The following is a 23,385-nucleotide window of genomic DNA, read 5'->3' on the forward strand; positions in this document are numbered from 1 at the left end:
TTTGATTTGCAATAACAAAGCGAGATTCCAGAGTCTTAGCCACTCATTTCCCATGGGCTTCGATTAAGCTGTATTATTAGGATGGATTTTATTTACATTGAAGTTGGTTGAACCACAGAAGTAATGCTATTAATCCAAGTTATTTTTTGATGTTCTATTTTTTAAAAAAATATTCTTTGGAAGTGGTATATGTATAATATATATTAATATATATGATATATCTTGATTATTACTATCCCTTGCCCCCACCCCCAGCTTCTCCTATAACATCTTACCTCAACTTCTTCCCAACTTCATGTCCTCCTTAATAAATTGTATAATTTATTTACTTACTTATTCCTCTGAATTCTACACACATGCACACATGCATGGGGTCATCCATTGGGAAATAGGAAGTCTACAGTAGTCACAGTCCTAAAGAGAAGTCACTCTCTCTCTCCCCATGAGTCATCAACTAATCATGGAGTGGGGTTTAAGGAACCCCTCCCTGCTGCATGCTGGAAAATTTAACTGGCTTTATCTGGTGTGGGTTAGTGCAGGTACCCTCTACTTCTATGGATTCGTGGGTATGATATCCCTGTCATGTGCAAAAGACAGTGTTTTACTCCACTTCTCCCCACAACATTCTAGTCTTTTGTCAAGTTTTTGTTTTTAATAGTGCATGTGTGAGTGCGTTTATGCCTCTGTGTGTGTTATGCACATGAGTGCAGTGCTCACAGACGCCAGAAGGTGGCATCAAATCCCCTGCAGCTGGAGTTCAGGCTGTAGTGAGTGACCCAACATGAGTTCTGGGTGCAGAACTTGCTCCTCTGGAAGAGCAGTACTGTCTCTTAACCGCCCCGTTTTCTCTCCGCCTCAACACAAAGTCCTCACAAAAATGTTTTCAGATTTATTAATTTTATATGTTTGAGTGTTTTGTATGCAAATATGTATGTGCATCATGTGTTTGCCTTGTGCCATAGAGGCCAGAGGAGGTGTGGGACCCCTTGGGGCTGGATTTCTCATGGTTGTGAAACACCATGTAGGTGTTGGGAATTGAAACTGGGCCCTGTGCAAGAGCAAAAGTTGCTCTAAACCACTGAGTCATCTCTCTCGGTCCCAATATTCTATTCTTTTTATTTATTTATTTATTTATTTATTTATTTATTTATTTATTTATTTATTTATTTATTTGATATTTTCTTTATATACATTTAAAATGCAATCACAAAAGTTCCCGATACCCTCCCTTCGCCCTGCTCCCCTACCCACCCACTCCAGCTTCTTGGCCCTGGCATTCCCCTGTACTGGGGCATATAAAGTTTACAATACCCAGGGGCCTCTCTTCCCAGTGATGGCTGACTAAGCCATCTTCTGCTACATATGCAGCTAGAGATATGAGCTCTGGGGGTACTGGTTAGTTCATATTGTTGTTCCACCTATAGGGTTGCAGACCCCTTCAGCAACTTGGGTGCTTTCTCTAGCTTTTCCATTGGGGACCCTGTGTTTCATCTTATAGATGACTGTGGGCATCCACTTCTGTGTTTGCCAGGCACTGGCATAGCCTCCCAAGAGACAGCTATATCAGGGTCCCTTCAGCAAAATCTTGCTGGCATATGCAATAGTGTCTGGGTTTGGTGGCTGATAATGGGATTGATCCCCAGGTGGGGTAGTCTCTGGTTAGTCCATCCTTTTGTCTTAGCTCCAAACTTTGTCTCTGTAACTCCTTTCATGGGTATTTTGTTCCTTATTGTAAGGATTGAAGTATCCATCCATTGGTCTTCCCTCTTCTTGATTTTCTTATGTTTTGCAAATTGTATCTTGGGTGTTCTATGTTTCTGGGCTAATATCCACTTATCAGTGAGTGCATATCAAGTGACTTCGTTTGTGATTAGGTTACCTCACTAAGGATGATATTCTCCAGATACATCCATTTGTCCAAGAATTTCATAAATCCATTGTTTTTAATAGCTGAGTAGTACTCCATTGTGTAAATGTACCACATTTTCTGTATCCATTCCTCTGTTGAGGGGCATCTGGGTTCTTTCCAGCTTCTGGCTATTATAAATAAGGCTACTATGAACATAGTAGAGCATGTGTTCTTATTACCATTTGGAACTTCTTCTGGGTATATGCCCAGGAGGGGTATTGCTGGATCTTCTGGTAGTACTATGCCCAATTTTCTGAGGAACCTCCCGACTGACTTCCAGAGTGGTTGTACAAGCTTGCAATCCCATTAGCAGTGGAGGAGTGTTCCTCTTTCTCCACATCCTCACCAGCATCTGCTGTCACCTGAATTTTTAATCTTAGTCATTCTGACTGGTGTGAGGTGGAATCTCAGGGTTGGTTTGATTTGCATTTCCCTGATGATTAAGGATGCTGAACATTTTTTCAGGTGCTTCTCAGCCATTCAGTATTCCTCAGTTGAGAATTCTTTGTTTAGCTCCGAACCCCATTTTTAATGGGTTTATTTGAATTTCTGGAGTCCAGCTTCTTGAGCTTTTTGTATATATTGGATATTAGTCCTCAACAGATTGGGAAAGGATTTTTACCAATATTCTATTCTTAATGCATATAACTTTATTAAACATTTCTCATGTCTCACAAGCAGGCTTATTTTAGATATTTCTGAGAACAGTGTGCATTAAAATGTGGACATATTTCCTCTTCTTAACTATATCATTAATAATTTCCAGTTTCTCATTCTGACCGTAAGTCTTTTGGAGAAGGGTATAGATTTAAATTTTGAAGTATATTCATATAGAGAGTTGAGTGTCCTTGGATTTTTATTTTTTTATTTTTCAGTCTGCAAATACTTATTCCCTTTAAAAGGAACTAAAATTTATTTAATAACCTTCTCCCAGCACTTACTGAGATATGCCAGGCCAGTGGGTCTGAAATAGAGTTCCAAAGATAAATGGGTAATTTCTAAGAACACAGAAAAGGTAGGCAGCCCATTAGAATCCTGGTGAATAGATGCTTGTATAAAGGTCTGTTCTGTAATGTGAAGGTGAAACGTTGCTTGGGAACGTCATTCTGGGTTGACCGAGTGTTAATATTCATTGGGCACAGTGGTTTCCATCTGACCTTTCTAAATAATCTATAACACTGCAGCCAAGAATCTCTATCACAACTTAGAATCTAAGGTAAATTATTCATAAATATTTCTCTGGGGGGGCCTTTCAGTATAATGTGTAATATAACTATAAGCCATACACTTGTTCCTTAACTATATGCTTTAATTTATCTAGAGGAGATTTTTCTGTAAATTTCGTATTTCAATAATTATTTTTTACCTTAAAAACATTCATATTAAAAACCATTTAAATTACTACTGACACCAAAAAAAAAAAGATTAGACACAGGTTGAGATGAACAAAAATGAATTTTTAATGATGTCAAATTATCCTTTTAAGTGAAGCAAAAGCTGAATTACAGTTTAGGAGTACAGTGTGCACTTCATTACCTCCAGGGTGTCAAGTACGTCGGACTATGTTACCTGCTGTGAGAATGAACAGAAAAAGGATGGCCCCAAGGGACATTTCAGCTGTCTTTAGCAGAACCCACTGATTTGTGTGTTTCTAGCAAAATCCAGGCTTTATCGCCACACCCCATATAACCCTCGGTTGGATTCTATTCATAACTCATTCTCCACTCTTTCATACAGCGGTCTCTGCAAAGTTTATCTTTAATTATCTGTATCCTGGGTTCGTAACCTCTTGTTTAAAATAGACAGGGCTGGAGAGATGGCTCAGCATTTAAGAGCACTGACTGCTCATACAGAGGTCCTGAGTTCAATTCCCAGCAACCACATGGCACACAACCATCTGTAATAGGATCTGGTGCCCTCTTCTAGTGTGTCTGAAGACACCTACAGTGTCCTCATATACATACATAAACAATTCTTTAAAAAATAATTGAAATGAAACAATCAGACACATTTCATACTCCTTTCTTAACTATAGAACTTGGCTCATCATATCACCAGAGGAAGAGTCATGTAGGTCATGAAAATGTTGGAAATACCTAATATAGAATCTGGCATTTATTTGTGATGCACACATGCAGCTGTGTACTTATTTTCATTAGAAATGTAATGCTGGATATGTATCTGTTTATCTATATAATGTTAACTTTGGCCTTACTTTTTTTTTGTGTGTGTGTGACAGGGTTTCTCTGTATAGTCCTGGCTGTCCTGGAACTCACTCTGTAGACCAGGCTGGCCTCAAACTCAGAAATCTGCCTGCTTCTGCCTCCTGAGTGCTGGGATTAAAGGCGTGCACCACCACGCCCGGCTGGCCTTACTTTTTGCTTTGACTTTTCCAATGTTTAAAAATTATTTTAAGAGAAGAGATGAATGGGAAAACAGAATAACACTCAATGCTCCTTTCAGCAACATTGGGGTTCTATAGACTGACTCTGGTAGAGATTCTGTTCTGAGTTGACCTAATGTCCACCTCAGTTTACCTTTTGCATATCAGAGTCAACTGCTTTTCACCTTTTATAAAATACTTTGTGGAAAACCAACCAGTCAGCTGCTTTATTTTTGCATGTATCGACAAGGTATATATTAAATGCCTTTTATTCACAATGAAGAGAATTTAAGAGAACTCTGAGTAATATTTGAAATTCAAATTTTCTGTCATCAAAACACATTTTGACTGTTTGCCAGTCCACTTAAAACTTTTTTTTCCAGTAAAACATGGGATGCTAATCAGTAGGTTATGTTACTGTACTGGCTAGTTTTGTGTCAACTTGACACAGCTAGAGTTATCACAGAGAAAGGAGCTTCAGTTGAGGAAATGCCTCCATGAGATCCAACTGTAAGGCATTTCCTCAATTAGTCATCAAGGGGGAAAGGTCCCTTGTGGGTGGGACCATCTCTGGGCTGGTAGTCTTGGTTCTATAAGAGAGCAGGCTGAGCAAGCCAGGAGAAGCAAGCCAGTAAAGAACATCCCTCCATGGCCTCTGCATCAGCTCCTGCTCCCTGACCTGCTTGAGTTCCAGTCCTGACTTCTTTCAGTGATGAACAGCAGTATGGAAGTATAAGCTGAATAAACCCTTTCCTCCCCAACTTGCTTCTTGGTCATGATGTGTGTGCAGGAATAGAACCCCTGACTAAGACAGTTACTTTATATAGAAAAGGTTACTGCTTCCCTTTCTCACAGTGTGGCATAGCTGAGTTTGTTTAGAGTATACATTTGTTTACATTTGAAGGTCCTACACAACCTCTAGCAGGCATTCTGTAGGCCCCTGGAGGAGGAACAGAGGGATGGCTGTGTGTCTAGATAGAGCCAGTCCTGTTCTCATCCCCCAGTAGAGGGAAGAGACAGGGACACAATGGACTGTGAAGTTTCTACACTTGTGTGAACACTAAGCCCTCAGGGACATCGTCTGCCCATCACAGGTTCAGACATTCTGCATATGTCATGCTGTGGTCTTTCCCTATCTCCTGTGCCCACGGGACTTCCTCAGAATTCTTCAGGATCAAGAAGTCCAGTGCCCATCTCTCCAGTACCATTATGCCTTTCTTGGTTCTTTTTACTTTTATACCTTCATTTCACCCCATAATATTCTAATGAGAATTTCCTAACCAGCACCCCCAGAGCTCCCTGGAACTAAACCACCAATCAAAGAAAACATGGTGGAACTTGTGGCTCTAGCTGCAAATGCAGCAGAGGATGGCCTAGTCGGTCATCAATGGGAACAGAAGCCCTAGGTCCTGTGAAGGCTCTATCCCTCATTTAGGGGAATGCCAGGACCAGGAATGGGAGTGGGCAGGTTGGGGAGCAGGGTGAGGGGCGAGTGGATAGGGGATTTTCGGAGGGGAAACTAGGAAAGAGGATAACATTTGAAATGTAAATAAAGAAAACATCTAATAAGAAACGATGTAGTCTCAACGTAGTTTAAATTTGCATTTCCTTGTTAGCTAAGGATATTGCTCATTAAAAATTTAATTTTCTTAGCCATTTGTATTTCATCTTTTCAGAGCTTTCTGTTTTGTTCCATAGTCTGTTTTTAATTGGATTGTTTGTATACTTGACGTTTAGTGTTTTGAGTTTTTTGTATACTTTTACATATGACTATATACCAGCTATTCACCTAACCAATGTAGATTGTGAAAATAAATCTCTAGTTCCAATGCAAATTTCCTTTAAAAATTTTCCATAAGGACATGTCTACAAGAACCTAAGTAGAGAAAAAAAACCTTTCCTATCATGTAAATAGGACTTTAGTCTTAGAAAGTTGGTTATGTCTTTTGAGATGTTTCTACTGAGGATGAGAGATACCCGCATTTGAAGTGAGTGAGTTGTTTTCAAGTTCACATCAACAACAGCAAGAATTGTCAAAAAGAAGAAAGCAAAAATAAAATAAAATATAAAACAAAAGCAGACAAACAAACAAATAAAAACAAGACAGAAGAAAGGACAAAAGAAAGAAAGCCAACAGAGACTTCATACTAAAAATTAGGCAGCTGTTCTATACCTTGCAGCATTCAAGTGAAGAAGAGAGAGAAAAATGCAATCTTGGTCAGTATGATACTGTCATATTGGATGTTAGTATTAAGATCAAAATGAATTATGATTATAGCTTCACATAAACCGTCCTTCGCTCCTGTATGTCTGTGAGTACCTGATTCAAATAGAGTAGTACTAAATTGTAGCCATTTCGTGGAAAATTTCTGTGATTCAGTTAGTTTTAGAGCTATTCCAAAGATGAGCACATCAGAGGCTTAGAAATGGTTAATGACTTGGCTTATAGTCATATGACTCTTACCAAATACCATATGCCTTTCTGACTATATGTAGCATGATTTCTGTTATAGCTAAAAACATTAGAGTGTTTTTCAAATATCTAATATAGAACTTCTATTCTGCTGTAGATACTTCTTTTATTTATATGTACAATAAAATCTATTTGTTCTTAATATATATATATATATATATACATATATAAATACATAAATTAAGAACATATATATATATTTGTTTGTTTGTTTGTTTGCATGTATGTCTGTGCACCTTTTGTGTGATGCCCAAGAGGGCATCAGATACCCTGGAGCTGGAGTTACAGACTCTTGCTAGCTTTCAGATGGATGCTGAGAACTGAACCTGGGTCCCCTGCAAGAGCAGTAAGTGCTCTTAACCACTGGGCCATCTCTTCCACCACATATGTGTGTGTTTTAAACTATGATGTGAGCTACCATACTATTGTCAGAACAGCATGAACTATGAGCTTCAACATCCCCGGTGACTTTCTTCTGTTTAAAGGGGAAGGAGTCCAATGCTACTTTTATTCTTAAAAGCCAAGGGTTTTGTTTTTTTTTCCCCCACACGTGTGTTACTGACATTTTGGACGAGACAGTTCTTTGTTGTGGGTCCTGTCCTCTCTTCTTGTAGATACTGAGCAACACTACAGGTCTTAACTTGCCAGTGTAACAACCCAGAATATCTCATTAATATTGCCAAAACTGACTGGCCCAGCAGACCACCCCTGCTGTAAAGTCAACATGAAGAACCTTGCCGCAAATGCAACTCTCTGCTCAGTTTCTGTCTTGCATGTTACAGAGTTCAAACCATCTGTGACTTAGGTGTTGTCTTAGCAGAACAAGTCAGGCGCACCACTAAGGTAACATGCCCTTCGCTCTCTAGGGCAGCGGTCCTTGAGACTGTAACTGGTGTTCTAGATGGTGTCGTGAGCCCATTCACGGTCACTGCAGCAGGGAGGGAGAGCATGGAGAACCAGGCTTGCAGTTTCAAGTATACCCAGTGGGAGTGATACTTGGTGCTTCAGCTTGTTTAGCCACAAAAGCAAGCTGCACAGGACACATCTGAATTTGAAGCAGAGGGCATTTGGTTCTCCATGCTTAAAGGGAGTACCTGGAGTTACTGGTGAATCGCAGTGATGTGTATCGCAGTTAAGTCCTATATGAACTGATTCAGGACATTTGAGGTATAGTGTCTAGTCCTTGGTTCTGGAGAGCATGCATAAGTATGGAGTAAGTTACTATGTGAATAAGATTCTGCGAATATGAGAAAATATAATAAATTTATTATGCATACTGGTTTGTAAAATATTTACACTTTTGGTAATATTTCCATATATGACAATAGAGTTTTCAATTAACGGCTATGACAAGCTCTGTTTGTTTGTTTGTTTGTTTGTTTGTTTGCTTGTTTTCTGTCTTCCAGTAAACTTTTATTAATCTTTTAGGTTAAAAATATTTCTCATTGTCTTAGAATTTTTACACAAGAATCATTTTCTTTTCATTACTTTTCTCCTTGTATGCTGCAAATACAAAGAAAACTCTACTTGTGTTTCTCCCTCCTTAATCTTAATCTGAATGACTTAAATACATCACATAACTTGTGTAGTTGAGTCTCTAGGGAAGTGTTTCTCAAGATGTATAATTTGAATAAGCAAGGTCACCTGGGAAATGGTTGGAAATCTGAAATTCAATGGCAATATTCTCTCTCTCTTTCCTATCTATCAATCTATCTATCTATCTATCTATCTATCTATCTATCTATCTATCTATCTATCTATCTATCTCTTACTGATAGTTTTAAAGAAAACTGGTGAACTAAATGGAGAGCCCTTTAAGTGACCTTTGATCAACATATAGAAAAATGTTTGGGGCTAATGGACTTAAACTTGGTTTTGAGTTTATTTAACAGAAGTTTTCTGTTTCCCAAGTTTAGCTTGTTTTACAGGCCTTATACTGCTGGAAGAATTTTATGTAGTGATAAAGAATGATGGCTGTATTTTAGTATTTTTTTTTAATTTTGAAATTTGAGATGATTGTAGGTGGTTTCACATTTAATGTGTTTAGAATGAATTGATAGATTTTTTTTTTAAAGCTTAGATTCACTTCTTTTTTTTTGTTTATCTGTTTTATTTTCTTTTTTCCATTTTTTATTAGGTATTTAGCTCATTTACATTTCCAATGCTATACCAAAAGTCCCCCATACCCACCCACCGCCACTCCCCTACCCACCCACTCCCCCTTTTTGGCCCTGGCGTTCCCCTGTACTGGGGCATATAAAGTTTGCAAGTCCAATGGGCCTCTCTTTCCAATGATGGCTGACTAGGCCATCTTTTGATATATATGCAGCTAGAGTCAAGAGCTCAGGGGTACTGGTTATTTCATAATGTTGTTCCACCTATAGGGTTGCAGATCCCTTTAGCTCCTTGGGTACTTTCTCTAGCTCCTCCATTGGGAGCCCTGTGATCCATCCATTAGCTGACTGTGAGCATCCACTTCTGTGTTTGCTAGGCCCCGGCATAGTCTCACAAGAGACAGCTACATCTGGGTCCTTTCAATAAAATCTTGCTAGTGTATGCAATGGTGTCAGCATTTGGATGCTGATTATGGGGTGGATCCCTGGATATGGCAGTCTCTACATGGTCCATCCTTTCATCTCAGCTCCAAACTTTGACTCTGTAACTCCTTCCAAGGGTGTTTTGTTCCCAATTCTAAGGAGGGGCATAGTGTCCACACTTCAGTCTTCATTCTTCTTGAGTTTCATGTGTTTAGCAAATTGTGAATTGATAGATTTTGTGTAACATTCATAGAGCACATACAACATGTTGAGTTTATTTTCATATGTTCCTAGATTTAGTTTCTATGTCCACTTCCTGTTGTGCTTGTTGATATCATAATAAGTTTTCCTGAAGCAGTAAAACAAGTAGTTTTAAAAACTAGTATTATTTCTTATATACTTAAAAAAAATCCAGCCTTATCAGATTGGAAGATGAATTGTACTTCAATAGCATATGTTGTATGCAGATGCTGAGAACTCAAGTTAGAACCTTAGTAATGGTTGACCCCGTATGTTCTTTCTAGAATTCTACCAAATATCTGGCTGGGTAGCTGCCCTCGCCAACTGGAACATGTGACCATCAAACTGAAGCATGAACTGGGAGTTACAGCTGTCATGAATTTCCAGACTGAATGGGATATCATCCAGAATTCTTCAGGCTGCAACCGCTACCCTGAACCCATGACTCCAGACACCATGATGAAGCTGTATAAGGAAGAAGGCTTGTCCTACATCTGGATGCCCACTCCAGACATGAGCACTGAGGGTAAGGGCCAGAAGTAGCACTCGGATTCCTTGCTGAATTTGCTTCAGGGACCTGTTTGTCTTCCTCTCATCTATAACTGAATGTCTAAACTCTGAATTATAAAAGTGGAATCAACATAGGGATTTAGATTTAATATGCATTTAGACACTTTGACAGGATTCTGTTTAACGTGGCTTCATATATATGTGTGTATGGAGCATACAGTCCCTAAGGGATGGCAAGTCTTAATGAATGAACTAAAGTAGGGGTTTAAAAGCACAATGGGTTGGTTATAAAGACAGACAGATATTTTGGGGAGCTTGCGTAGATAATCTAGAAAGGCTTTTGAGGCCGTGATGCCTGAGGTACTGGGGAGTGGCTTTGCAGTGACTGGGGAGAGGGCACGAGGAAGAGGAGAGGATGGAAGAAATAGCGATGTAGAAGAATCTCTATGCCCTGATAGGATGTGGCACCTTGTAGGAACTGAAAGACCAGTGTGGCTAAAGAACTGAGAATATGAAAATACCCCCAGGACTTGAGCTACAGTAGCAAACGATGTTACATTGTCAGAATAGCTTCAGCAGGGAAAAAGGTGGGAAGCCGGGGAGGGTGGAGGTCCTTTTTGTTTTAGTTTGTTTACCAAAAGTATATCTATTGCTGCAGGAACAGCTTGCAGCTGGGTCTGGGAGTCCAGTGAGGTGGGTGTAGTAAGATGGGTAATAATCTGGAAGGTGAGGCCCTGGGCTGTGGGGAGGAGCATGGTAGTTAGTGAGGCAGCACTGACTGGGCAAGCATGCGAGACCAGTCTTTATGAATGGGTTATGCGGTCGGGTACAGCTGGGGAAGCAGGTGACTAAGTCATAGATGTGACATAGTATGTAAGCGGCAGTAAGGTAAGTTCAGAACCAATTACAGCGCAGAGAAGAGTGGACAATGAATGATGTGATGTGCTCTGGAGATTATGGCTTGTCTCTGACGGGGGCAGATAGGCAGACTACACGATTTCCGGGGCGTTTGAAGTGGGCCTGGCTTGGATGGGAGATGTGGGCAGAGAGAGGAAAATGAGAGGGCAAGGAGGAGCACAGACGAAGGCGCAGAAGCTCGGGCTTGTAGAAGAGCCGGCTATAGATGCAATAGACAGTTGCTGAAAAGCAGGTCTAACTTTTCCTTCCGGTAAAAGAGCCACCTCTCTACGACAGTATTAGTAACGTGTCAGCAGGGGGCAGCAGAGAGCTGTAGAGTGCATGGGTTTGGGGCGTTTGAAGATTTGCTCTTCTGGGTAAGAATGGCATTGAAGCCAGGCCAGGAAGCTCGAAAACGTTTCTCCCCATCCAGCTCTCTCTCGGTGTAATGCATGCTACGTCTCCACCCCTCTCATGAACGAAATGGATTAACTCGTCAGCTTCAGGGAAGATTCTAGGCAGACATTGTAGTCACCCCATTTTGCAGAGGAAAAGACAGGTACAAAATGGTTATGTAACTTAAGACTGAAATGTGGAAAGACATTCCACATTTCAGGGGTGTCATTCTGTGTCACAGAACTGCTCCCAAAGCCAGGCTGCGAAGCCGCAACTGCGCGTTTCTTTGTACGCTTCAGGCAGAGTCCCCAGACCCACGTAATTTCTGTTCTTTGTGTTCATGATTAGTTGCAAAGCTACGAACTGAGGGGACATAGCTTATCTCCCAGAAACCAGAGGTCTGTAAAACAGAACATCTTGAGGACCATAGGAAACCCATGTCACTGGCCACCTTGACACTTCAAAGACATCAGGTGGAATTTAAGGCATTTTCTTGAGGCTAAACCCCAAACCAGACAGAGTTTATATCAGCAGAGAGAAGGACAGCTTAGCTCTCTGGAGATCGTCTGTCTGGTTTTAAGACAGTCAAAGAATTGTTCGAGCCTTCAACTGTAGCACAGAGATTTTGATTTGGCGTCTATGGTTCTAATTCCACAGCATCATTGCCCACCTGGGTAAACAGGAGGGGACAGGCAGGCAGGGAGCAGTTGAGCCATTAATTCTGCTACTCCACCCTCCCCTTCCCATGCTCTGCTAACTGAAGGGTCCCAGGTCTAAAAGGGAATTTTCTCAGTAGTTTGGTTTCATCTTTCTGCTGGGAGCCATTGTAGTTGTATTCAAAGCATGGTTGTGGGGGGGTCACTGGGTCACCAGGTCAGGGTGTCTATGGCTATCTCCAATGCAGAGCTATCATAGCAACAGGAAGAGAGCCAAGAAGCCCACAACTGCCATAGCACAAACACTGACACCGAATAAAAGATTTGGTTCAGTTGGACCTTGACAGGTTATCAAAGAGTTAACCATTTCAGAGTGGCAGGGTGACTTTCTTCCAACAGATTAATCTATGTAGCTTATAATTATAGACCAATGCACATATAGATTCCCCCACCCGAGTATTTTTAGAACACCAGGGGGAGGGGGGTGGGATCTGTCTGGAAGCATTCTGAGCTGCTGCATAATGCTGTCAGGTGAAGTCTGGAAGGAGAGTCTGTTAGACTCAATTGTCATAGAGCGGCTGCAGTCAATTGTCCTATCGATCCTTCCTGTTGTACACTTTGTCATATAAGGACGACTAGCTTAGATATCTTCCTTTTCAGTTCTCCTTTTTAAAAAATGGCTCCTCTCTTTCACCTGGGGAATGAAAAAAAAAATCTCCAAGTCAAAGGAATAAACTGCGTTTGCTCATTAAACCCCCCTTCTCAGGGGGAAGTTCCATTGAGTGCTGCTCTCTGCTCTGTTCCTGTAACAGCTTAGCTCTTTCCTTCCCAGTGAGTTCTAAGATTCTGGGTGTTGCTTTGCTACCACGCTTCAGTCATTCTCTCACTCAGCAGACTCAGTTCATCTCTGCCTTTCTGCCATAACACTGACCTGGCAGTGCCTAAATACCTGGCAGGCTGGAGCCTGGTCGGCCTTGGGTAGCTTGTAGACGGGTCTATTCCTGTACTGGCCATCCAGGGATGGGATCTCTACTAACTAGATTATAATAGACTGTAAGATTAGTCACAAGCTTTAAAAAATATCTTATTACTTCTCTGAGAGTTTCATAAAATGTGTTTTGAACACACTCATCCACATGCCTCCCTGTAATTCCTTCTAGGTCCATCCTGCACCCTGGACTTCCGGTACCCTGCCCACTTTGTATTCTCTTTGTGTTTGTTTTGTAAATAAATCATGGTGTCCACTTTGTGCTGCCTATATGGTACAGGGCCATCCTCTGCAGCATGGTCAACCGACTGGAGACACTTTTGCAAAGAAAAGTGGCTCTCCCTGCTTAGAGCTGTCAAGTACCCATAGCCTTCAGTTAGGGGTGAGAGTTCTTTATGTTTCTACCAAAAGATGTTACAGATAGGATAGACCCTCATCTATCCATCTTGTTAAAGGTGGAAAACAAGACTTTCCAAGTGAAGTGCCAGTGTGCAGTTATGTATCGCCCCAGAGTAGGACAGGGAAGATGCACATGTATGCTGTGGACCTCTTCCTTGGCCAACCGTAGACAAAGCAAAGCAGCCCTGGAGAGGGTCTTGACCTCCCTTACCTCAGGCTCTAAAGAGTCGGGTGTTAAAAAGCTCTTCCGTTTCTAATAACCTTGGCTTGTTCAATCCCTGCTTCCCTTTCAGGGAGCTTTAGTTATCCCAGACTTAGATTAGCCTCTAGCAGGATAGGAGCAAAAGGTAGAACAGAGAATTCTAACATGTCAGATCAAACAAGTGAGATTGCCGTTCAGTTGTTAGGGAGGTATCTAATGCTTGTTGAGTGAGCATCTATGCCCAGTGCTTGTTTTAAATTCCAAGGACAGAAACACAGATGGTGGAGTGTTTTGCTTGACCTACATAAGGTTTACAATTTTTTTTTCAATTTAGTTAGCTGCATTTAAAATCTGGAATATTTTCCATAAAAAAAGAATCTGGGAACTGAGGAGATTGCTCAGCAGTTAAGAGTACTTGCTGCTCCTGCAGAGGACTCAGGCCGGCTTCCCAGCACCCACATGGTAGCTTGCAGCATGTAACTCCAGTTTCAGGGGATTCCACACCCTCTTCTGGTCTCTACCAGCATAGGACACATGTGTGTAAATGGAGAGAAACAATCGGTCTCCCTCCCTCCCTCCCTCCCTCCCTCCCTCCCTCCCTCCCTCCCTCCCTCCCTCCCTCCCTCTCTCCTTTCTTTCTTTCTTTGCCTTTTTTTTCTGTACTATTTAAGGCTGGAAACTTACCAAATTAATGCACGCATGCACTCACTCACTCACTCATTCACGCACTCATGCATAACTCACACAAAACTCAAGCATACACAGACTAAACCTGCCTTTTGGTGCTCTGGCTGGCATGGACTCTCTTGTACACTGCGGATCCTCCTTTCATTCCTTGGTGACTCAGGCTGTCTGCATGGGGGCCTTCGATGCACCAGGAAGACACTGCCGTCTCACAGGATCGCAGCCACTTAGAGGGACTTGTAAGAACACAGACTGAGATGAAGCAGAAGGTACCAGCAACCAAGCCAGCAACCAAGTGGATGGGGCAGGGGCACAGCACAGGGGCTAAGGTCCCAGCTTTGGAGTCAGACTGGCTGCAACGGAGTAGCCTCTTACAGATTTAATTGGAATGGATTAAAGTTCTCAGTTCCTTCATGGAAAAGTTGAGGATAAGAGATAACACCTGCTATAGGATTCTCCCAGATAGCCAAGACTTCTTCTCTAACTCCTAAGCTGTGGTCTTGCTTCTTTATTTATTGAAAGTAGATTTTTTTCATACAATATATTCAATTATGGGTTCCCCTACCCTGTTAAACTACCCCCCCACCTACCCAAACTCACAATCTTTCTCTCTTTCTCATTAGAAAAGAAACAGGAATCCAAACAAATAAAAGAACACAAAACAAACGAACAAGAATAGGACAAAACAAATAGGGAGAAAAGGCAGAGAAAAAAAGCACAAGAAATGCATGCAGACACAGGGACACACGTATTTGCACACAGAGAGAATGCATAGAAAAAAGACAAAACTGAAATCCGTAATATGTAAGCAAAGGTTCTGTAGGGTAAAAAGCAAACAGACAAACAACAAACAAACATCTCCTACAGTGTCACTGAGTTGGCTGAGCATGGGGGCTATCCTTAAGAGTGGTTTGGATACCCAGTGAGACTCCATCAGAGAAAAGTAATGGTTTTCTTTGGGAGCATTTATCAATTGGAGATAGATTCTGGGATAAGGTTGGGGTCTTGTGTCCACTTCTCTCAACACTGGAACCCCATCTGGGTTGGACCAGTACAGGCCCTGTGCATGCTGCCACAGTCTCAGAGGCTTCCTGTGTCTGTCAGTCCTGTGTCTGTAAGGGCTTGCTGGATGGCTTGTTTTCCATCCCCATGGCCTCCTGCAGTCTTTCTACCCATTTGATCCTCCTGTTCTAATCCCCTGTCCCCTCTATCCTCAGCTATCTATTCTCATTCTCCTTCCTAGGGAGATCCTTGCTTCCCCAACTAGTCCCTTCCTCTACACCTATCCTCTGTGGCTCTATAGATTGTAGCCCTGTATCCTGCTTTTCAAAAACTCAAGAGCTCACATTCACATATAAGAGAATATATACCATGCATACCATATTTTTCTTTTTGGGTCTGGATTACCTCACTCAGGATGATTTTTTTTTCTTCTATTTCCATCCACCTACCTAGGAATTTCACCATTTTCTTTTTAACAGCTAAATAATATTTCATGTGTGTTATTTCATTTTCTTTATGCATTTCTTCATTGGCTGACATCTAGGCTGGTTTTAGTTTCTAGCTCTCATGGACAGAGCAGCAGTGAACAAGCTTGAGCAAGTGCCTCTGTGGTAGGATATAGAGTCCTGTGGGTGTGTGCCCAAGGGTGGTGTAGCTGGATCTTGAGGTAGATCTAGTCCCAGCTTCCTGAGGAGCCTCCTCACTGATTTCCATAGCGGGGTGGGCCGGGTCCTTGTTTCATGAATGACCTTTCTGCAGGTGGAAAGGAAAGGGGGAGTGTGTATCAGTACATCATCCAAGCGGTTGGAACACATATGTCCTTGAGGCTCCTCTGTCTGCAGAGGTCATCGTGAAAGAAATATGGCAGACTGCTCATGAGACACTGAGCCCTTCAGCTTCCACTGCAAACAGCCACTCTGGTCTCTTTATGGACTAGGGATTTAATTTAAAAAGTATATGTAAGATATTCATGTTTAATTCCTGACATGACAACTATTGCAGGGAACTTGTTCAGGGGACCAGAACAGGAAGAAGCCATGATTCCAAAATTATCAGGAGGTTTCTCTTCACTCCAGAAGCTGTGCACACATTTCACAGTGATGGGGCAGATCGTGCCCTTAGCATAGTCACTCCAATGCACCTTAGATGTTTGCCACCTCTGATCTTGAGGTAAATGGTGGATATGTCACATTGAGATCACCACTAGGAACCCACTGGCTTCTGGGTAGGGAGTGCCACCCAGAGGGCCCCCTGTGTAATTGTGTGGCAGGCTACTTAGCTGAAATCCTGAATACAGATTAAGTGAAATTAACATTTGGGCCTCTGTTGGACATCTGGGAGTTGATATTTAACTAATGCAGACCCTTTTAGGGATGGGGAGTGTGTGTGCATGGGTGTGTGCATGCATTCAAGCATATGTGTGTGAGTTTGCCTGTAAGAGAAACAAAGAGACACACACATAGACACACACACACACACACACACACACACACACACACACACACAAAGACATACATACAGAGAAACTGAGACAAAATATTTAAAAACTGCTGGTAGTGTCTGTAACTTTATATCACTTCCTTAGATGGGCCAACAGAATTCAGGCAGGAAGACTGGAATACCATTGTGGCTTTGCTGCAGGTTGCTTCTGTCTCAGAGCATGATAAGCCTCAAGTGAAGTAGGAGACTGAGGGGGCCTTGGAGCCATGGTGAGCTCCAGTGAAAACTCCACCTTCCACAGTTACTGGCTCCTGGTTCCTAGGTACTGGCTCCTGGCAAGGTACTAATTCTTGGTAGGGTACTATTTCCTGGTGAGGTACTGTATTGGCCCTTTCAGGATACTAGTACTTCCTAAGAGGACAGCTAAGGAGTGAATGTTCCTGTGGGAGAGTCTAGCCTTCCATAAAGATCTGCAGATGGGAGAGGGCCTTCTCATGCCTTCAGTCATTCAGTGGGAACCACAGCATGAAGACTAGATGAGTCTGTTCTTTGTAGTCCTGAGAGATCCTTCTGGGGATATTATGTCTCTCTCTGTGAGGTGCAGAGAACTAGACAATGCTAAGTTGCAACTGCATAGTTAAAATTTGATAATTCTATATAGTGATCCTCTTACATTCCCTTCCAAAGTAATTTATCATGATGTTGTCCATCCAAATAGTAGACAGATAAAAACTTTGTTAAGTATCTTTGTAGAGAGAACCTGTGAGCAGGAAGAGCAGTCATCTCAGAGCTCAAAGGCTGGATTTTGGGTACTCCTCTGCCTGGCAGGATGCCAGGAGATGTTGGGGCTCAACAGGTGGAAACATACTTCTCAGGATGAGACATTTGGTTAATCTAATCATCAAAACAGCACCAAGGACAGTGATAGCAATGATCCCAACTTTCCAGGAAAGAAATTAATAACACAGGAAGGAATTAAATCCGTGTTACTATTTGCTGTGCTGTGGCTGTGCACATGACTGGTTATCTTACATGCATCGGCTGTAAGTTAGCCACTCCATTACTTGAATGCAAATCAGCATATTAAATTCTGATTCAAATCGCATTTGTCTAATCAGTGAGTGCATCCAAGTTGTTAACCAGTGGGAACTAATTATGTGCTTTCCATTTGCCCGGAAGGAAGTGAAACGGAGGGGGACAGGATTGATCAAGTTTTCTTTGAGACCCTCTAAAGCCACTGCCAGATCTTGGAAAACCCTTCTAGGAAGATGTTAAAAATCCATTCTTCTATGCGTCCCCTCACAAAAACATGTAGTAGTTAACTTTGTTGAGAAATTTGCAACAAGTGCATAGCCACTCAGAAAGCAGTGATATCCCTTGGAGTAGTCAGGTTCACAACTGACTGCTGCCTCTGGGACACTCTCTTCGCTTTGGTATTCTCAAGTTTTAAATTTGTTTTACTTTTGCCTCTAAAACGAATAAACGAAGCAAACGCTCACACCCGGTCTCCCCTAAGCTCAGCCTTCTGCCTTAATCCACTGGTAGCATTACTAGAGGTGACCGTGACATTGGTTTCTCTATTCACATACTGTTCTGTGCTTTCTCTAGGCCGAGTGCAGATGCTGCCACAGGCTGTGTGTCTCCTGCACGCGCTTCTGGAGAATGGACACACGGTGTATGTCCACTGCAACGCTGGCGTGGGTCGCTCCACAGCTGCAGTGTGCGGCTGGCTCCACTATGTGATTGGCTGGAATCTGCGCAAGGTGCAGTACTTCATCATGGCCAAGAGGCCTGCGGTCTACATTGACGAGGACGCTTTGGCTCAAGCACAACAAGACTTTTCTCAGAAGTTCGGGAAGGTTCACTCTTCCATATGCGCTTTGTAGGTGATCAGCCCTCCATTCCGTCTAGCTGCCTTAGTAAGGAACCTGGGGGTGTGGTTAGTGGAAGACCTGGAGACAAAGGGGACTGTGGCTGGTGTCACCTGGAGATGCCCTCTATTGTGGCTTGGTTGGGCTTGTGTTTGAAATGCTTTACAAAGGAAAACTGCATGCCACATGAGAAAACTTCAAAGTACACTTGCAATGCAGTGTATGCCTGTAGTTGCTGCTGCCACCGGCAGGGGGCCTTTGCTTACAGGGTCTGCATAGGTTGTTATGGATTTGTGACTTTGGCATGCAGAAGACAAGAGAGTGGTTAAGTGGATCTTATCATTACTGTGAGTGTGAGACACACACACATACACAACACACTGTATGTGCATACATGAAACACAAACAGCTTTTTACTGAACAGAATTATAGACATTTGCTGGTGGAAGGGATAACTATGTACATCTAACTAGGACTCAGAAAGAGCTCCTGCGCATGGTCATAGAACAATGGCGTTCTGTAATTTCCTTCATTCTGCTTCATAGTTGCTGACATCTCAGAGACGCCATCCTCCTAATTTTCCTGTCCTTCCAATAGAACAACAGGAGTAGAGTTGCTCTCTGTTTTTTTCTTGTCTTTTTATTGCCTTTTTTTTTTTTTTTTCTTTCTTGAGGCAGAGTTTGTACTGCTTGTTTAGGATAACACACAAAGTTCAGCCTTGAACGCATGGTGATCCTCCCCGCTCAGCCTCCTGAGGACTGGGATTAAAGGTGTGTGCCTCCATACTCTTGACACCAGTTTTCAGTTGAGGATTGTTGAGCATAGCTGGCTTGCCCAATCTCACAGTGGGTAGGAAGGAGATGAAGTTTGGAATCCAGTTTCTTTGGCTCAGAGCTGCTTTCAGTACCACTTGTTTTTAGCAGACTGTCATGGCTGCAGCTCTGTCTCTCTTGGGGTAAACTTGCTACCCCTGTGGTTGGGTCTATGGTGGGAAATGAAACAGTGTTCTGATCCATTGCCAAAGGATGTAGGAAAACAGTTGGGTTTTGTTCAACCTACTGTAAGCTCTGGTGTATGTTCTCAAGGCTAATTTATCTGAGCCACAGTTCAAGAGAGGAAGGAGCCTGGGGAGGTCATGTCCAGATTCTTGGACAGCTAGGGGCTGATCCTGGCTTGGCACTCAATTCAGTATAACACACAATTGCTGCTCCTCCCAAATATGTGCTCAGTTCCATTAGATTCTATCAGAAGCACAAACATCAGCAAAACTTTGCCTCCCAAGATATAAAACCTAGAAACAGACCTGTGTTCCACCCTCTGCAAGATAATGTCCAACTACCAAGGTGATGTTAAGGGCATAGAAGGGGCATATTTGTCTTCAGTTGAATGCCATTGTGTGCCAGTTGCTCCCCTACCTCTGATGACATCTCTGTTCTCCCTGGGAAAGGTCATCATCTCTGTTCAGATGGGGAAGTTGAGGCCCAGAGAATTTAAAGCACATGTTCATTTCTGTTGTCATGGATACAAAGCTAGGTTTGTCTCTCAACTCTCATACTGCCAAAAGTTAAACTATGATGCTTAAATATGTTTCTCTGCCTTATTTTATAAGTGTGTGATAATAGATAGCAGAGAGATTATTTGGGAGGGGCAGAGACAATAAGGCCACAGCATAAGTTAAGTACTGCTCAGGAAAGGGAGTATAATCTCAGTCAGCATGGTGACACTCAGAGGAGGCAGACAAAGAAGGAGGGAGGGAGGGAGGGATGGAGGGACAGAGAGAGAGAGAGAGAGAGAGAGGAGAGGAGAGATTTTTTTCAGCATGATGATGCCCATGGGAGGTGGCATTTGCTTTGGGCAGAGCAGCCTACAGGAAACATTTCTCTTGTAATTTAAGAAAGTTAAGTCTATAAACCAGCATCAAGTGATGTCTAGCCTCCCCTGTGCAATACAGCTAGTTGTATTTGTTGTGTTTAAGAACCATTAATGTATTATGTAAAATTAAATTTTAAATGGAATATTTTAAACTGATACAGTGGTGTATGTGTGTGTATATGTAATTTTCTTAATGTCTTAAGAAATCTGGCTATATAAGTTCCACTGTACAATGTCCTTTTCAGGTGGAATTTTCTCTATTGCTTTGATAAACAGAGTTGTTTGGAATTATTGAAGAACATTTTAAAATGACTCCCTCAGTGAGTGCGTTGTCCAGTGTATCTCAAAAATCACCTAGGAGTTTTGCTAAATAAAAACATAAAAAAAAGACCTTTGCACACAATTGTTTTAATGCTGTCAACTGACTCTGAAATCTAGAGGAACGTGCCTGTTATTTACTTTTTATTGTAAAAAGGCCATCTGGCTCAGCAAAATTGCCTTTTCTCTGTTGTCCTTTCTCATTATCCCGTGGATTCCAACCATGAAAAGGTTAGCCAATGGAAGGAGTCAAAGATGGAAACAACACACAGCACTGAAGGGGAAACTGAAGAATGTCTGGGAGAAGAGCAATGAAGAGCCTATCTCAAGCCTCTCTTGTTGGGCATGTTTGGGGGATGGGTATGTGTGGGGTGCTGGGATCGTACACTAGGGCCTCACAAATGCTCAGGTACTCTGTAAACTGAACTTTACTTGTAGCCCAATGAAGCCTTTTACTCACAGAATTCTTACAGAAAATTCTAAGACCTCACGCTTAGTTAAGGAACACCAAGGTCCTGTTACTTTCCTTTAGACTTCAAACATATCCTTCTTTTGTATTGTGGGCCAAAATTGGTAAAAAGAAAACATTAACCACACACACACACACACACACACATTTTCTTTTTTGTTACTTGGCTTGTCCTAAAAAAGATTGAATAAAAAATGTAGTTAAGACTTTGGGAATGAGCAAGGTGGGCATCCCCTTCTCTGAGGAGAAAGGGAGAGTGTAATGAGAGGAGGATTTGTGAGAGTGGGACTGGGAAGGGGGGGGCTGTGACTGAGATGTAAAGTGTGTGAAAAAAGGAGTCTGGGAATGAGAAGGAATAATGAAACAAGAGATTCAAAAGAGAACTAAATGGGAATTAAAACTCTCTGTACACTGGGCAATAGAGATACAAGATGGGAAATTACAACCAAACTTCTCTTTAAAGGTAATGAAGTACAGTTCCTTTATTTTATAGAGGTAAAAGCAGAGCAGAAATCCTGTATTATAATGCAGATGTTATCATTGAGGGGCAGAGGAAATGGGCAAATCAGGAACGCAGGTCCATGACTACCTTGGTGTGGAGGAATAGAGAAGGCTTTGCACAAACAAGATTAAACAATATTGTTAGTAGGGGAAGACTTGATGGAAAGACTGATGAAATTGGGGTAAGCAGAAGCAAAATCAACTAAAGTGAGACAAAGCAAAACCAAGTGATATTTCTGTCTTAGTTTTTGTTATTAGGAAGAGATACCATGACTAAGGCAAGAGATTGAGAAGGTTAACATCCATGGCCATTATGGTGGGAAGCATGGTAGGCATGGCCCTGGAGCAGTATCCAAGAGCTCACACATGAACATCAGAGGTGTGTATATAAATAACTGAGAATGTCATGGACTTTTGAAACCTCAAAGTTCACCCCAGTTACACTCTTTCTCCAACAAAGTCACACCCACTAATCCTTTTCAAGTGGTTCTATCACCTGGAAATCTAGCATTCAGATATATGGGTCTATGGGGACTTTTTAATTCAAACCATCACAAATTCTAAAAAAGAGGAGGATAGGTGTTTTCAGGAGTCAAGGTGATGCAGGAAAAAATGAGAGCAGAGCATCAGGGACTATCTGGAAAGACTTTTTGAAGCCTATAGGGCCTACACTCCTTTGACCCAGAAACCAGAAAGTACATGAACATGGCTTCTGTTAACCAAGCTGCCCCCGACATCTGTTGGAAGTTTCAGCCACTGAATGGCTTCGGGGCCTGCCTCTGGCACCCAAAATCCAGCCTCTGTTTGCCTTTGGCAAAATTTGGAGAGAGGCCTCAAGAGACAACTGACTTGGACACTCCTTCCTCAAAGATTCAGGAACTCACCCACCATCTTTGAGGAGGCACTTTAGCAGGGCTTAGGTAATTACAGGGAGCTAATTCCCAAGTGACTGCTCCAGGATGGAATGGCATCCTGATTGTGGGGAGAGCGTGCAGGTACCTGGAGACATACCAGTAGGCCACACAAGAACTGCTACAGGTGCTGAGTCAACTTGGCTACCAAGAATCTACTAAGAAAGTTCAGCTTTGTCAACTTGAGGTCACCTATCTGGGGTACATCTTCATGGGGGGCTGGCTAACGCATGTTGTCGGTTGCCCAGAAGCAAACCATCCTTAGTATCTCAGTTCCATCAACCTGAAGGCAAGTACAGGAATTTCTGGAATTTCTGGAATCTGCTGGGTTGTGTAGACTTTGGGTGGCAGGCTTCACTGAGATAGACAAACCATTATATGAGGCCACCAGGGACCAAGAAGAGAACAGACTCCTGAGACGGACATGGCTTTTAAGTCTCTAGGAAGAGCTTCGTTGGAGGCTGCTGGTCTTGGCCCTCCTGGACATTCACAAACCTTTCTGCCTGGATGTGGATCAGAATAATGAAGGGGGTGCTTACCCAAACTTTGAGACCACAGAAAAGACCCGTGGTTTATTTATTTAATAAGCTGGACCCACTGGCCGAAGAATGGCCAGCCTACCTCCAGATCATAGCTGCCACTGCCCCACTAGCCAAGGATACTGACACGAGAACTTATTGTCACCACTCCTATGCTATTGAGGGGACCCTCAAGAATCTACATAGCT

At 42.3% G+C, this 23,385-nt stretch overlaps 1 protein-coding gene across 2 annotated transcripts in view; it reads left to right on the forward strand.

The window, feature by feature from the left end:
- Epm2a (epilepsy, progressive myoclonic epilepsy, type 2 gene alpha) overlaps window positions 1-20,849 on the forward strand; it is a 116,974-nt gene extending 96,125 nt beyond the window's left edge. The window contains exons 4-5 of one of the 2 annotated variants that reach the window (XR_003948588.1): window positions 9,827-10,068; window positions 18,325-20,849. Coding sequence is in view for 1 of the 2 variants with exons in the window: in NM_010146.2 (NP_034276.2) it covers window positions 9,827-10,068; window positions 18,325-18,602 (520 nt within the window). In the remaining variant the exon portion in view is untranslated. The remainder of the gene's footprint in view (window positions 1-9,826; window positions 10,069-18,324) is intronic. The other variant, NM_010146.2, reaches the window with a different exon arrangement.
- The last annotated feature ends 2,536 nt before the right edge of the window (window positions 20,850-23,385 follow it).

Source organism: Mus musculus, chromosome 10, assembly GCF_000001635.26.
Source record: "Mus musculus strain C57BL/6J chromosome 10, GRCm38.p6 C57BL/6J".
NCBI classification, from domain to species: domain Eukaryota; kingdom Metazoa; phylum Chordata; class Mammalia; order Rodentia; family Muridae; genus Mus; species Mus musculus.